General features: G+C 41.5%; 1 protein-coding gene across 2 annotated transcripts in view; it reads right to left on the reverse strand.

Moving 5' to 3' along the window:
* pcif1 (phosphorylated CTD interacting factor 1) overlaps nucleotides 1–16,090 on the reverse strand; it is a 121,795-nt gene that overhangs the window by 49,754 nt on the left and 55,951 nt on the right. For both annotated transcript variants that reach the window (XM_087995004.1, XM_087995005.1), the window contains exons 8-11: nucleotides 14,208–14,291; nucleotides 10,769–10,868; nucleotides 5,022–5,184; nucleotides 3,688–3,860 (exon numbers count right to left, since the gene is read on the reverse strand). In XM_087995004.1, the coding sequence (XP_087851130.1) occupies nucleotides 3,688–3,860; nucleotides 5,022–5,184; nucleotides 10,769–10,868; nucleotides 14,208–14,291 (520 nt within the window). The remainder of the gene's footprint in view (nucleotides 1–3,687; nucleotides 3,861–5,021; nucleotides 5,185–10,768; nucleotides 10,869–14,207; nucleotides 14,292–16,090) is intronic.

Consider the following 16,090-nt stretch of genomic DNA (forward strand, 5'->3'; position numbering starts at 1 on the left):
AACCTGCTGACCTTTTCCAGCAATTTCTGTTCTTGTTTCTGATTTATAGCATCCGCAGATCTTTTGATTTTTACTTAGTTCTAAGTGATATGGGCAAACACCCATGACCTAATTTCTGTTGAGGATGAGATTACAGCACTGAACAATATTGACTGAAAAATATGTTTGGAGAATGAGTAATTAGACACTTCTGGACGTAATTAGCAGAGCTGCACTGTGGAGCAGGAAACCGATGACGTCTGCATACTGAGCTCCGAAAATGCCGTAGTTGCGTTTCCAGCGAAACCTCGTTTAATAGGTCTGGCAGCATTTGTGGAGAGAAATAAGAGTTAACATTTTGGGTCGAGTGACTCTTCTTCAGTTCTGCCAGACTAGCTGAGCTTTTCCAGCAATTTCTGTTTTTGTTTCACTTAGAAGCAATTCACTTTATTAGCTGAGTCTAGAAATAAACTGAAGCCTCCAAAGAAATAAGTAGCCAAGGATCGATTGAGCTTCTTGACCTCAATATTGCCCTAACATGCCATAATACAACTGGCATGGCAGATATTAGCAGTCCAATTCTTGAGAAGTTTTTAAAAATGCAGAAAGAAAGTGATGGATGGTGTACTATCTTTGTGTTGTGTATTGGGGTATCCTCCAGAAGACAGTATGCCCTTTCCATGGACATTAAAACGCACCCTTTACCAAACTCTCTCTGTGAACATTCCTGGGTTCAGGATTTAGTTCAGCCTTCTTTTGGGACTAGTCCCAGCAGCATCCACTAACGAGCTCTGCCAAGTCAGGGCTGCTGGAGCTGCTGGTTACTCAAAATGGCTGACAATCCATTCTCAGCTAGTACGGTGTCTCAATGGTTCAATTCCAGCCTTGGGTGACTATTTGGTGGAGTTTGCACATTCTCCTCACATTTCCATGGATTTACTCTGGGTGCATCGGTTTCCTCCCACAGTGGAAAGATGTGCAGATTAGGTGGATCAGCTATGCTAAATTGCTCTGTAGTGTCCAGGAATGTGCAGGCTAGTTCGTTAGCTATGGTAAATGTGGGGTTAGGATGGTCTTCGAAGAGTTGATGCAGACTTGATGGGCCGAATGGCATCTATCTGCATCGTAGGGATTCTTAATTAAGTCCAGTTGGTGGAACGTCCTCCCGCTAGGGAATAGTCATGACTTTCTAGTCTCCTAGTTGTGGCTTTGGACTCTATTCTGTGGTGAAATTCATTTCTTGTGAGTGCAGTTGTGCCAGAGAAGGCCGAATTCTTGGTGAAACACAACAATAATGCAATAGGAGCTAATTGCAAGAGTCTCAATTGGTCATTCAGAACAGTTCGGGGTCACTGATAAACTGTCGTAGTTCACAGTTAACTAAAGAAAGAGACAGAGATGGGAACTCCATGTTAGGGGTGCTGATGTTTAGTTGTTCTTCAGGGAAAGAGTCAACAGCAATTTGATGGTCTGTGCAGTTAGAACAAAGGCAGGAAGAAATTCAATGAATTAGTGAGCTGTTAAGTTTTAGAGTCTGGACTCAGAAGAAATCCTGGGGAGCTAGAGGAAGTTCACTAGCCCTATTCTGGAGGGAAACAGAGAAAGATTCAGAAGCCTGTGAGTATTATTACTGAACAAGATTACAGCTCCGGAAATACCCAGAGGGAAGTACTCGCTTGGTGAAGTTGGGTGTCAACAGAAAGCAGGAGTTCTACCTGTGAGTGAGTACTGGAGCACAGTATTCGGAATCTGGGGGAGTAAGGATCCAGAAAAGGAGTATGATCAGAATAGGAACAGTTATTGAGGCAGCCCATGACAGAATAACCCTTGAGAGAATTTCAAGGCCAGATCAGCAGAAGTAAAGAATTGCATTCCCTTGTGAAGTTCAATGAGATTTGATGACCACATTGTGTCATAACATCTAAAGAAGGAATTGCTGAGAAACCCATAGGATTGATCATACTTGTATATGATGTGTGCTGTAGGAGGTTGAATCACTATTGCCCATTTTTTACCAGTTAATTCTGAGTATTTGAAAGATGATGAATATGTACTGTGGATTATATTACTGTTCTAATTTATAAAGTATTGTTGTGTTCAAACCATGGCCTCTTGTGGCTTTATTCTCTTTGAAAATCCCTTGAATCTCACCTTTTGTCCACATTAAAAATGAAAGGTTACTGAAGTTGCAACTAAAGTTGCTATGACTTTTCTGGAAAGGGATCATTTGTCTCTGATTTATCTGCAAACATTGATGAAGGTTGGGTCAATAGCATTTGAAGAAAAGTTGGACTTAGAATCAAAAACAAGGGCTAAGAAAGAAGATATTGTTTAAGGTATTAATCAGCACCTAGGATTACAAGAAAACCCAAGCCAAATGATAAACGGCTTCAATTGGTTAGAATTCACTTACAGAAGAATAACTGTGTTACGAAGTTGTCATGGAAACCAACAGAGTAACGGCAGCTTCAAGAAGAGGTGGTAGCAACTTAACAGCAACAGAAAGACCTGTAGAATTTCGCCACCCTCAACTTAAATGAGTTTTTCATTGGCTTAATTTCTCACTGATGTCCATTTTCAGGTGGGATGCTGGGTAAAAATCTTGCCCTTACATAAATAGTACTGACCATGAAAAAGCAAAACATCTGATATCATAAATTACTCAAGAAAATAACCAAATCTTTGAATGTCCTCTGAGTTTTCTCAGGTGTTTTAGAACTAAGACTAAACAGAGCAATACTGAGTTAATAAGCATCTAAAAGAGGTGCAAAAAGCAAAGAAATCAAGGGATATAGATAGAGCATTCATTAAAAGAAGCAATGTGGATTATTGTGGATATTAAAAACAAAAATAAACACAGGAATTATTTTAGATGAATAGAACTGAAAAGCCAAGAAGTCCTGTTGGATAATAGTTTGAAAATAGGCTGCAGTCCGTTTTGATATTCCAATAAAGATAGCATACTGGAAAAAATTAAAGGAAGGCTCACCAGACCAGAACAGTAGCAGCATAGAGACACAGTGGTTTTAACTGTTGCCTCACAGCACCAGAGATCTGGGTTCAATTCTACAACCAGTCTATGTGGAGTTTGCACATTCTCCCCGTGCCTGCGTGTGTTTCCCCCAGGCGCTCCGGTTTCCTCCCACAGTCTAAAGATATGCAGGTTAGATGGATTGTCCTGCTAAATTGCCCCACAGTCTCCAGGGATGAGTAGACTAGATGGATAGCCATGGCAAATGCAGGGTTACAAGGATAGGGTAGGTGGATGGGTCTGGATGGGATGGTCTTCAGCTTGGAGTTGATGAGCTGAATGACCTGCTTCCACACTGTAGGGTTCTATGTGCTGTTTTGTTATAATGATCAGGAAAGACTGCACCATTCTCATTGAAGAACGAGAGGTGATGGAGGAATTTAAAATTATTCAAAGGCTTGGTATAGAAGGTGCTTCTATTTGTAAGGGATATCAAAATTAGGACTCATAAATATGATCAGGATAAGCACTAGAGTGGGAAATAAGTAGAAGGATATACTGATAGGGTTATCTGCATGTGGAGCATGAAGAGTGGCACAAACCAGTTGGGTTAATGGTCTCTTTCTGCCCTGTAAATACAGAAAAACAATAATCTAGCTGGTCGTGGTGCAAAGCAGAAGACATTTCACACCCTCTCATCTTGCATGATCAGATAAAAGAACAAGTAAATGACCCACCAGTTTACTCAAGTAGTTCCGGCTGATTTTTCTAACTTCTCCTTTATATCGTATACAGGCAACTTCATTCTCAAAGTGCAAATCAGCACGTGGGAGTGGGATTGCAGGGAATGCCAGTCTCAAAGGGTAGCAGTACACCAGTCTGTCCATTACCTCCGGCCTCTCTACCTCTTCTATGGGAAAACAAATAGCAGGACAGGTTTACAGCTAACATGAGAAACCAAAGAAATGTTTCTGAAAGAAAATGCAAACAGAAATTATAGATGCAATGCAGAATATAATGGTAGAATTTTACAGATCAGGAAACCAGTTGGCACATTATGTCTGAGCTAGCTGAAAACAAGCTGTCCAGCCCATTCCATTTTCCAACACTTCATTAGTCCATAGCCCTACAGGTTACAGCCAATGTTCGTCACTTTATTTTCTCTTGTGCAGAGCCTTCTAAATATTTCTTGTGGTCACACATATGTAGTAACTTAGAAGGTACAACTTGTACTCAAATTGCTGCCACTTCAAGCACTTCAGGTACAAATCTAAGTATTTTTAAACACAGAGTTTTTCTCACTCTATCACCTATTCAGACAATGGGTTCTCAACTCCTACGCTAAGAAATAACCTGACTGCAGTTTTCAAGATATTACAGGGAACAGATATGGTAGATATAGAGATTAACTACCATTGGCTGGACATTATAAGACTGGGGGCGCAGTATAAAATTACTGCCAAATCTTTCGAGGGTGGAATTAGAAAATAATTTTGCATGCAAGCTTGGATCTCTCTCTCAAATATACAACCCAATTGTTAAATTTAAAACCAAGACAAATAACTTTTGCTCGCCAAAGATATGATGGGAATGGGAGAGCTAGGTCACGGTCCAATCACGCTCTCAGTGAATGTTGGAGTAGATGTAAAGGGGTAAATTACCGATTGCTGTTCCTATGAAATGAACCAATTACAAGAGACCGACACAGAAAGAGGTCAATCAACAGAGTAGATCAATGTTACAGATTCTGGATCAGTGGTGCTGGAAGAGCACAGCAATTCAGGCAGCATCCGAGGACAGGCACTTGTCCTCGGATGCTGCCTGAATTGCTGTGCTCTTCCAGCACCACTGATCCAGAATCTGGTTTCCAGCATCTGCAGTCATTGTTTTTACCTACAATGTTACAGATGAACAGTGCTATATAATTAAGGGAATATCAGACACTGTGTTTCTCAGATCATAGTGGATTACTGGACAGATTGTGAGTTTAAATGTCACCGCAGCAATTTGAGAATTCAAATTCAGTTTTTAAAATCTGGTATCAGAGAAACTGTCAATGTGGTTTGCTCACCTGATATATTGCACTCTTTGAGTAATTGTAAATGCTTCTCACGGACCCGCTTCACGTATTCACCAGATATGTAATAGATCTTCCCACAGATTGCTTCCACAGAATCTTTTGCCACTGCTGCTACATGGGGCCCACACTGTTTCCGCAAGTGCTCAAGTCTCTCCTGCAAACAAGCAAAAGTCCAATAGATCAGATCACTGCAGACAGAGAGAAACTAACTCTTGGAAAGTCAGGTTATTCCTTAGCGTGGGAGTTGACAACCCATTGTCTGAATAGTGGTACAGAGAGAAAAACACTGTGTTTAAAAATACTTGGATTTGTATCTGAAGTGCTTTAAATGGCAACAACTTGGAGATGTCTGTGTAATTTGAGTACAAATTGTACCTTCTAAGTTACTACATATGTGAGAGGACACAAGAAATATTTAAAAGGCTCTGCACAAAACAAAAACTGAGTCAGCATTCTCCATGTTGTTACGCTGTTTCAGCAATGAAGTTCATTCTAGGTACAAAACATCAACTCCACTCACATCCACTCAAGGATACGAATATGTGTAAAGGAGATTCCACACTGATTTGTGCAAGGCATTGAAATCTGCAGGAAGTTAAAGGTAATTCTGAGTTTGCATGGATACACTGACGTCAGTGCATTGAGCACAACGTGAGAGAAATCTTTGTTTTCATGTGTTTAGAATGGGAAGCTAGCAGCATTTATGAAGGCTTTGGAAATTATTCAAACTGTTCTGAGAGGCCTGACAGGAAGAATCGCAGAAATCTAAGTATGTGACTGTGTCTGCATAGGTGTGAGTGAGGTGACTCAGTCTGTATAGCAGAGGAATGGTGGTTACATCCATCAAGGAATGAAAATGACTCTGATTACACAGTTTGGAGCAGTAATTGTGTCTTTACTGCAGTGGAGAGGTGACTGTGCAGAAGTGGAGTCAAGACTGTGTCATTACAGGAGTGGAGATGTGACTGCAACTGTGCAGGTATATGGTAGGGGTGGGGGGAGCAAAGATAGAGTGGTACTGTGCAGTGAAGAAGTGACTGTTTCTGTACAGGAGTTGAGAGGTGACTGAGTCAGCACATGGGGAAATGGCTGTATCTATACAGAAGTGGAGGGATGACTAAGTCGCTACATGAGCAGAGAGGTGACTCAGTTTGTACAATAGTGCAAAGGTGTCAATACAGTAAATGGAGAAGTGCCTGTGTTAGTCCACAAGTGACTGTGTCTCTAAAGGTAGAGAAACAGATATATCTGGATAGAAGTGGAGAGGGGACGACGTCTGTACAGGAGTGGAGAGACGGGTGAACCTATATAAGAATAAACAAGTGAGTGTATCTATACAGGAGCAAGAGGAGACTGTGGCTCTATAAGAAGTGTCTGTGTCTATATAGGAGTGGAGAGACAATTTTGTAAGTACAGCAGTGGAGAAGTGACAGGAATCAAGAGGTGACTCTCCAAGCAGAATTGGGGAGATGGCTGGATATGATCAGAGTGGCAAATTAACTGTCTCTGTAGAGATGGACAGGAACTGCCACTACAGAAAAAGTGCAATGGCCGTATCTGTACTAGATGGGAGATGTGATTGCATCTGTACAGGAATGAAAAGATGGCTGTATGTGTACAAGTGACGTGATTGTGTCAGTACCAAGTGAAGATGTGACTCTGTCTTTAAAGGAGATGGGAAAGGCTCTACTTGTACACGAGTGGAGAAGTGACAGCACGCGGACTGAGTAGAGATCTGGCTATTCAGTCATGTACTAAACATATTACTTTGACTGTATAGGATTGTTTATGTAACACTAACTGTATAGGAATGGGAAGGTTTTCCTTTATATGGGAGGAGTGAAGTTGTGATTTTATCCGTACATGAGTGGAAAGGTGATTTTCTCTGTACAGGATTAGAGAGATGAGCATGTCTGTACTGATGTGGAGAGGTGACTGTGCCTCTACAAGAGTGGAGAGGTGATTGTGTTTGTACACGAGTGGGGAAAGGAACGTGTGAACATAGGAGCGAAGAAAGAACTGTATCTATGCAGGAGTGAAGAGGTGATTGTCGTTGAACACATTGAGAAAGGATTGTATCTGTGCTGGAATGGAGAAGGGACTGTATCTGTAGGGGAACAGAGAGGTGGCTGTATATGTTCAGGGGTGGAGAGTTGTCTGTGCCTATATTTCTGATGAGGAGTACCTGTGAGAAACCAAGTAACGAATTAAGTGTAAGAATACTATATGTTCCAACAAAATTTAACCTAGCACCCAACTCATTAATTTACAGCTATAATTCTCTTATCAAATCCCATCTTCCAGGACTAAGCCTACAATCAAAGCCCAATCCACCAGTGTACTAACACAATGAATGTCTTTTAGAGTCCTCACTTAGCTACTGTATTCAGTGCAAAACACATTTACATGAGAACTTTATATCATCACAGTAGGACAAACTCCAAATGTATTGTAATGAATGTATTAAACCACAGCCTTGCAGGAGCCTTTAGTTCAGAGTTTTGCTATAATTGATGGGAATGGGCGTTTTTTGCGGGAGTCAGCATACTAGAATTTCCACCTTTAATTTATTTTTATGGTGATAAAGACATACATGCTCTCCTATACTCTGTTACTTCAAAGAACTATAATATAATTGTCGAAAAAAAGACATATTTTGGCAAAATTTCTCATTTTACACTCACCATTACATTCACAAAAATAATAACAAATGGGGATAACACTTTATAGTATATGAGAAGAAAGTGCCTGTTGGCTGGCACATGGACTCTGATTGGTAGAGTGTCATCACGGTAAATGCACCAGTTAGATGATGACTAACAAGCTTTGTTTAAATTTAAACCACACAGATTCACTTTAATTGGTCAGGGCATTGCTCTGAGCAATGAACCAGAAAATGATTGTCAACTATTTTGTTTAATTGGAAAAGTGTAGCGTGTGCTCATGTACTTTCTGTCTGCAAAGAACAAAGCCTTACGTTTAAATGTTAAGCTTCTTTTAGGTACAAGTGGACCTCACTGCAAGCCCAAAAGACAATCTCAATCTTAAAACTGGTTGCCATCAATCTGGCAGCATCTGTGGACCAAAGTGCAGTCTGAATTTGTCCAAGTTCAAGTCATTCTGAAGAAGAGTTTTAGCGGATTCCAAACATTAACTCTGCTTTTCTGTTCACAGATGATGCCAGGCCTGTTGAGTTTTCCGAGCATTGTCTGTTTTCATTGCAGACCCCAAACCACTCTTGTGTAAAGAAGTTTTTTCTCACAGCACATTTTCTTCATTTGCAAATCACTTTAAATCTGTGCTACCCTGTTCTCAATATTTTTACAAACAGGAAAATTAGCCCCATCCTATTCAGCCTCTCCCTATAGCTCAAAAAATCCTCCAACTGTGGCAACATCTTTGTAAATCTTTTCTGAACCCTTTTAAGTTTCACAACATCTTTCCTATAGCAGGGAGACCAAAACTGAACACAGTACTCCAAAAGTGGCCGAACCAAAGTCCTCAATAGTCACAACATGACATACCAAATCCTGTACTCAAAGCACTGACCAATAAAGGCAAGCATACCAAAAACCTTCTTCACTATCCTATCTATCTGTGACTCCACTTTCAAGGAACTATGAACTTGCACTCCAAAGTCTCTTTGTACAGTAACAATCCCCAGGTGAGTACAAGCTCTATTGTCAATAATCCTGTCCAGAAGCCTCCCCACCACTGAAGTTAAGTGTGGTGAAATCCACATTTATCCCATGTGGTTGAAGTGTCCTAAGACGGAAGATGAGGCATTCTTCCTCCAGGCATCAGGTGGTTAGGGTTTGGCGATAGAGGAGGCCCAGGACCTGCATGTCCTTGGTGAAGTGGGAGGGGGAGTTAAAGTATTCAGCTCCAGGGCAATGGGGTCGGTTGGTGCGGGTGTCCCAGAGATGTTCTCTGAAACGATCTGCAAGTTGGCATCCTATCTCCCTAAAGTACAGGAGACCACATCAGGTGCGACGGATGCAGTAGATGAGGTGTTTGGAAGTACAAGTAAATTTCTGTCGGACATGGAAGGATGCTTTGGGGTTTTGGAGGGAAGTATGTGTGTGTGTGCGTGTGTGTGTGGGGGGGGGGGGGGGGGGGGGGGAGATGTGGGCACAGGTTTTGCACTTCCTGCGATGGCAGGGGACTGTGCTGGAGGGAAGGGTGGGTTGGTGTGGGGCGTGGACCTGACAAGGGAGTTGCAGAGGGAATGGTCTCTCCAAAATGCAGATAGGGTGGGGAGGGAAATATATCTCTGGTGGTGGGGTCTGTTTGTAGGTGGCTGAAATGGTGGTAGATGTTGCATTGTACCTGGAGGTTGGTGGGGTAATGGTGAGGACCAGGGGGTTTCTGTCCTTGTTGCGGTTGGAGGGGTGGGGTTCAAGGGTGGAGGTGTGGGAAATGGAGGAGATGTGCTGGAGGGCATAATTGACCACGTGGGAGGGGAAATTGCGGTCTTTAAAGAAGGAGGCTATCAGAGATGTTCTATGGTGGAACTGGTCCTCCTGGGTGCAGATGTGGCAGAGGAATTGGGAATAGGGATAGCATTTTTACAGAAAGAAGGGTGGTAGGAGGTGTAGTCCAGGTAGCTGTGGGTGTCGGTGGGTTTGTAGTGGATGGCTGTGTTCATGGTCGCCGGAAATTGAGATGGAGAAGACCAGGAAGGGGAGGAAGGTGTCTTCAGATGACCTTCAGGTGAACTTGAGGTCAGGGTAGAATGTGTTGGTGAAGCTGATGAACTTTTCAACCTCCTTGTGGGAGCACGAGGTGGCGCCGATACAGTCATCGATATAGCGGAGGAAAAGGTGGGGGATGGTGCCAGTGTAACTGCGGAAAATGGACTGTTCCACGTACCCGACAAACAGGCAGGCATAGCTGAGGCCCATGTGGGTGCCCATGGCTACCCCTTTGGTCTGGATGTAGGAGACATGGGGATTTCCCAAAACAAGCTGAAAAACACTTGTGGACTTGTGTAAGAGCAACATGCTGCTGGTGATAGATATCCTCACCCTTCATTATAGTCACATATGTATGGGCTGCCAAAGACAGACAAAGTGATGTCTTATCTATGACTTGTACTCCACAACATGAATTTTTTAAAAAAATGTCCTTATGTGTACAAGACAAAAAGCTCTGAAAAATGTGTCTTTTTCCGAAATACTCACTTTCTGTACTATCAAAACCATATTTATTTTATAATTTGCCTTGTCCCTTTACAAATTTCATTGTCCTTTAACCATTCCCTACCCTGTCCATTGCTATTTGGTTCCAAGATCTGATCAGGATTCCCTTGTCCCCTCCATCATATCCATCATTCCGGGCATCATTCCCCAGATTCCCTGGCCTGGCCATCTTACCTCTGATCTGGTTATCACATCCTGGTCCAGCCATTAATATCTTAATCCAGGCACTGCTCCTCAGACCTAGCCATCATATCACAGGACCAGTCACCTTTTCCCTGGCTCAACTACTGTTTCCTTATCATGGTCATCATATCCTAACCAGGTCACTGATGCCCTAAGAGAAAGTGAGGACTGCAGATGCTGGAGACCAGAGTTGAAAAATGTGGTGCTGGAAAAACACAGCAGGCCAGGTAGCATCCGAGGAGCAGGAGAATCGACGTTTCGGGCATAAGCCCTTCTTCAGGAACTGATGCCCTAACCTGACCATCATTCACTTGACACCACCACATTCCCATTGGACCACAATCTTTCCCATACCATATAGTCTTCCTTTGTGGCAGATGGTTCTTTTCGTAGCCAGTTGAAAGTATCTTCAACATTCCACTTCACAGTTTTCCTGACATCTGGGGTAGCATTTCTGAGGAAGAACAAGAGTTAGTCAGGATAGAGAGGCATAAACTTATTATTGAGACAAGGATTTGCTAATTACACAACTGGATCAGACAAGATTGCTCTGACGGCAACAGACTCCTTCGCTCACTATTGCTCATGATCTATCTATTCAATGTACCATCTTCAACAGATTTTGGGAAAATTCCAATACAAATACATTTACATTTGTGTTTGCTTGATCAGCCTGTTGTCTGACATGTGTAGAAACTTATCACTACATTTTACAGGTTTCTGAACCAAAGTAAGAGAAATCCATTACCCGATTGGGATGATGTGGAACAAGAACAAAGAACAAGAAAAATTACAGCACAGGAACGGGCCATTCGGCCCTTCAAGCCTGTGCCAATCCAGATCCTCTATCTAATTTGTCACCTATTTTCTAAGGGTCTGCATTCCTATGCTCCCTGCCCATTCATGTATCTGTCTAGATACATCTTACATGCCACTACCGTGCCCACCTCTACCACCTCCGCTGGCAATGCGTTCCAGGCACATGCAGGCATCCATTTCCTTCCAATTACTTAGACCTAAAATCAAACAATAGCAAGAAATACAGTTTAGAGCATCCTCCCCACCACCCTTACCCAAGTGAATACACAGCCTTCCTTTTAATGGAATCACTCTATGCTTTGCAACACCAGTTCTAATCTGCAGCCAATTATCCAGCTCTTGGTGGCATACGTACTACAGATCTTGTTAAGGACATAAGTTAGCTGCTGGAGGACTTCAATGTCCACCTCTAGGAGTGGCTCAGTAGCATCACTACTGACCAAGTCCAAAAGAACACAGCATTGAGTCTGGGCCTGGAGCAGGTGGTAAAAGAAAAATGAAGAATCTACTTGACCTTGTTCTCAGCAATCTATCTGCACCAGATGCATCCATCAATGACAGCACTGGTAAGAGTGACTCTGGTACGTTCCTTCTGAACACTAAGTTCCGTGTTCATGTTAAGGATTCCCTCAATCAAGTTGTGTGGTATGACCACTGTGCTATCAAACAGACTTTGAACGGATCCAGCATCCTTGAGGCACTGTGGGACATCAGCAGCACCAGAACTGTATTCAACTACAGTGTGTAACCATGTAGTATTTTATATTCCTCACTCTACCATTACCATTAAACAGGAGATCAATGGTGGTTCAGTGAGAACTGCAAGATGAAATGCCAGGAATAACTGCAGGCAAATACAAAACTAAGGTATCAAACTAGACAGGATAACTTGTATGCCAAACAACAGAAGCAACAAACATACAGCTAAACAAATTCTAAACAAATGAATCAGATATAGGCTCTGCAATCCTGCCATATCCAGCCATGAATTCTGGTAACCAATTAAACAACTAATAGGAGGTGGAGGCTCCATAAATATCCACATCTTCAGCAATAGGGAAGCCCAGCACATCAATGCAAAAGAGAAAGCTGAAGCACTTGTAACAATCTTCAGCTAGAAGTACCGAGTGATCCATCTCAGCCTCGCTCTCCTGCTGTCCCTAGCAATAGATGCCAGTCTTCAAACAATTCAACTCAGTCTATGTGACATCAAGAAACACTGAAGGCACTGGATACTGCAAAGACTATGAGCCCTGACCAAATACCAGCAATAGTACACTGAAGATGTGCTCCAGGAGGGAGGTGAATGTCCTATCACCAAGTTTGCAGGTAACACCAATATAGGCAAATGATATGGATGACATAAAGAGTCCACAAAGAGAGAAAGACATTTGAAATAAATGGGTAAAAACTTGGAAGATGGAATATAATACAGGAAAATGTCAGGTAGCAGGAAGTTCAGAGGAGCTGAATATTTTTAAATGGAGAGAGACTATGGAAAACTACTGTATCAAGGGATTTGGGTGTCCCTCATGCGTAAATCACAAAAAAAACTAGAGTATAAGTTTAGCAGGTAATAAGGAAAGCAAATGGAATATTGGTCTTTATTTCACCTTTCCATGTTGTATATCACCTGGAAGCTTTTCACTTTTCAAGAGGTTTAACTGTACTGGAGTTCATTGGAGAAGTAAGTACTCTTTGGGAGAGGTACAGGAATCCCATGGGAAAGGGGCAGAGGTCAAGTTTCCCTTTGGATTGTAAAAGCAGACAAAGATGGACAAAAAGTGGAGATAAATTCTCAAACTGCCGCTAGTACTCAGATTTCAGAAGCCCTGCCTCCCAAACCTGGCTGGTCTTCAAACTAAAGATAAGCTCTCAAGCCATTAAATACCCTTGGAACTGTCAAGGCATTTAAATGTGCTGGTCTTCAAACAGAAGAAAAAATTCTACAGTTTAAAAACATTCAGTACATGCTATTTTAACCGAGCTGTTGATATCAGTCTGCATGCTATTATTGTAGGGTTTATGCATGCTGGATGATTTCACAATCAGATCCCAGCTAAAGATAATGAACAAGTAAAACCCAAGAATGAAATCTGGTTTGATTGACCATATGTTAAAGTTTTTTTGTAGTTGCTTAATGTAGTGTTTGGTCACTGAAACATATTCAGATGAGGCTGCAGATGCTCGTTACCAACAGTTCATTACACAAAATAAAGAACAAATTCATACAGTTTATCAGAATACCCAAACTGAGAATTAACAGGCTGTCTGAATATCCGACAGTAAGAAGTCCTGATGTATGTCTGAATATCTGACACTGAGACTTAACAGAGTCTTTATACAACAATGAGAATTCTCAAAATCTCTGAATATCTGTAACTCAGAATTCTGAGAGATTGAAGGCATCACAGAGAATACCTGTCAGACTATGTGCCAGAGTTTGTCAAAATATAACTGACACCTTGAAACCTCCGAGAGTTTTTCTGAAAAGCTGGCCCTGAGATAGGAGATCATTGCATAACTCAACTAGCTATCCAGAGGGCTGGGCTTATGCTCCAGACACACAAGGTCAAACTAATGTTCAAAATAACAACACCAAAGAGAATTTAAAATTAATTAATTATGCTGCAAGAAAATTATAGTGGCATTAATAATGAACAGGAAATGACCAGCCTGTAAAAGCTCACTTGGTTCTCTAATGTACCTCAGTGAAGAAACCTACTATCTTATCTGGTCTACCCTTCATATGACTTCAAATCCACAGCAATACGGCTGACTCTTCACTGAAGAGATCCAACAGCCTACTCAGTTGTATGAAGTTACTACAGAACAAGTAATTTTGTTTAGTAACAAGTAACACTGTGGATAGACAGCAGAGATTCAAGAAGGTAGCTCATTCTGGAGAATAGTTAGAGATGGGCAATAAATATTGCCCTTGCCAGTGATCCCAAAAGCAGATTTAAAATAATACCTGGATTCAATCATCCGTTTTGCAGACTCAGCATATTTGAAAAGCAGTCTCCGGGCTTCCTCCCTGTACTTAATGCGAGACAACCTTTAAATGAAAGTACAAAGCTACATTTTAATTTCAGCATTCCATCTTCAATGCAGAAACTAATGTCACATTTAAAAAATTGAAACCAAAATAGTCAAGTAAAATCTTTAATAATTATGGCATGATCCTTCCAATACACAATTATTACAAGAGATGCTGTTTTGATACGGGTCTCAGTGTGCAGAGTGTTTACTTTCATTGCACTCAAAGAGACCTTGCATGAAAATCCTCTTCTGATATGTATACCTACCAATGTCTTGCATCACTGTTGTAAATCTCTCTCTATACTCTCTCCAGTGCCTCTATATTATTTTTCTAATATGGTGATCAGAAATTCACACAGCAAAAGGTTGCCATAATCTCATCAAACCATGGGGTTGCTCTCTCATTAACAAGAGAAATGACTGGTGGTGGTTTAATTTGTGGGTCACCAGACTCCAGGTGAGAGGAGAGAATGAGAAGAAGAGTCCTTCATAGCAACCTCAGCCAGTGTGGCAATTGAACCCCACATGGTTGGCATCACTCTGCATGACAAATCTGCCATCTAAATGACAGAGCTAACTTGCCCGCTCCACAATTCAGTATGATTATTGCTGATCATCCAACTCAGTAACATGTTCCTGCTATCGCCCCCATGCCCTATGCTCCCTTCAGCCAGAAGAACTATCTCTAACTCCTTCTCTCCGTGGCAGAGAATTCTGGGTAAAGACATTCTCATCTCAGTTATAAATGGCCTACCCCATTAAGATAGCATTAAATTACAAAGGGATATTGATAGACTAAGTGAATGGGCAAAACTGTGACAGATGAAATTAAATGCAAACAAGTATGAGGTTACCTATTTTGGACCAAAAAAAGGAATACAATACTTTCTAGATGGTATGAAGTTAAATACAGTGGATGTCTAATGAGATTTGGTGCATAAATCTTGAAAATGTCATCAACAGGTGCAGAAAATAATCAAGCAAGTTAATGAGCTAAGTTTTTCTCTGCCAAGTAAAGGCGTTAGATATAATTCCTGGGGCTAAAAGGATCAAAGGGTACAGGAAAATAGCAGGAACATGGTACTGAGTTGGACAATCAGCCTTAATGATCCACTTAGAATTTTCAACAATTTCGATTCTTGTTTAAGTTATGAGGAGAGATTACAAAAATTAGGCATGTTTTCTCTAGAATTAGATGGTTAAGGGGTAACCTGATCAACATCTTCAAGATATTAACAGGAAGAAAACATAGTCAATAAGATAAACTATATCCAGTGGTTAGGAATTCTAGAACTAGCAGGCAGAGTCCGAAATTAGGGCCAGACCGTTCAGGAAGCACTTCTACACACAAAGGAACACATATATTTGGAATACTCTTCCACAAACATCAGTGGATGCTGCATCAGTTGTTTATTTTAAATCTGAGATAGATGATTTTTTTATTATGCAAAGGTGTGAAGGGAGCTATGGACCAAAGGCAGGTATATGCAGTTCCTCGCAGATCAGTCATGATCTTATTGAATGGTGGAACAGGCTTGAGAGACTGAATGGCCCTACTCCTGTTCTTATGTTGCCATATCCTCAGAGTGTGATCACTGATTGTGGACTCCATTGTCATCAGGAATATGCTTTCTGCATTGACCCGGTCTAATCCTGTTACCAAGGCCACATGCAGCTGTCCAGCCAACTGAGCTAACCAACCCCCTTTTAAATACACAGTATTCAACATGTGGTCCAAATAAGTATCACTATCACCTGCATATGTGGTTCTGTAAACAGGCATAGGCTTCATCTTTTTCACTGGTTTAGGTAGGG

Source organism: Chiloscyllium plagiosum, unplaced genomic scaffold, assembly GCF_037043375.1.
Source record: "Chiloscyllium plagiosum isolate Xiang-an unplaced genomic scaffold, Cpla_swu_hap1 HiC_scaffold_15, whole genome shotgun sequence".
In the NCBI taxonomy this organism is placed as follows: domain Eukaryota; kingdom Metazoa; phylum Chordata; class Chondrichthyes; order Orectolobiformes; family Hemiscylliidae; genus Chiloscyllium; species Chiloscyllium plagiosum.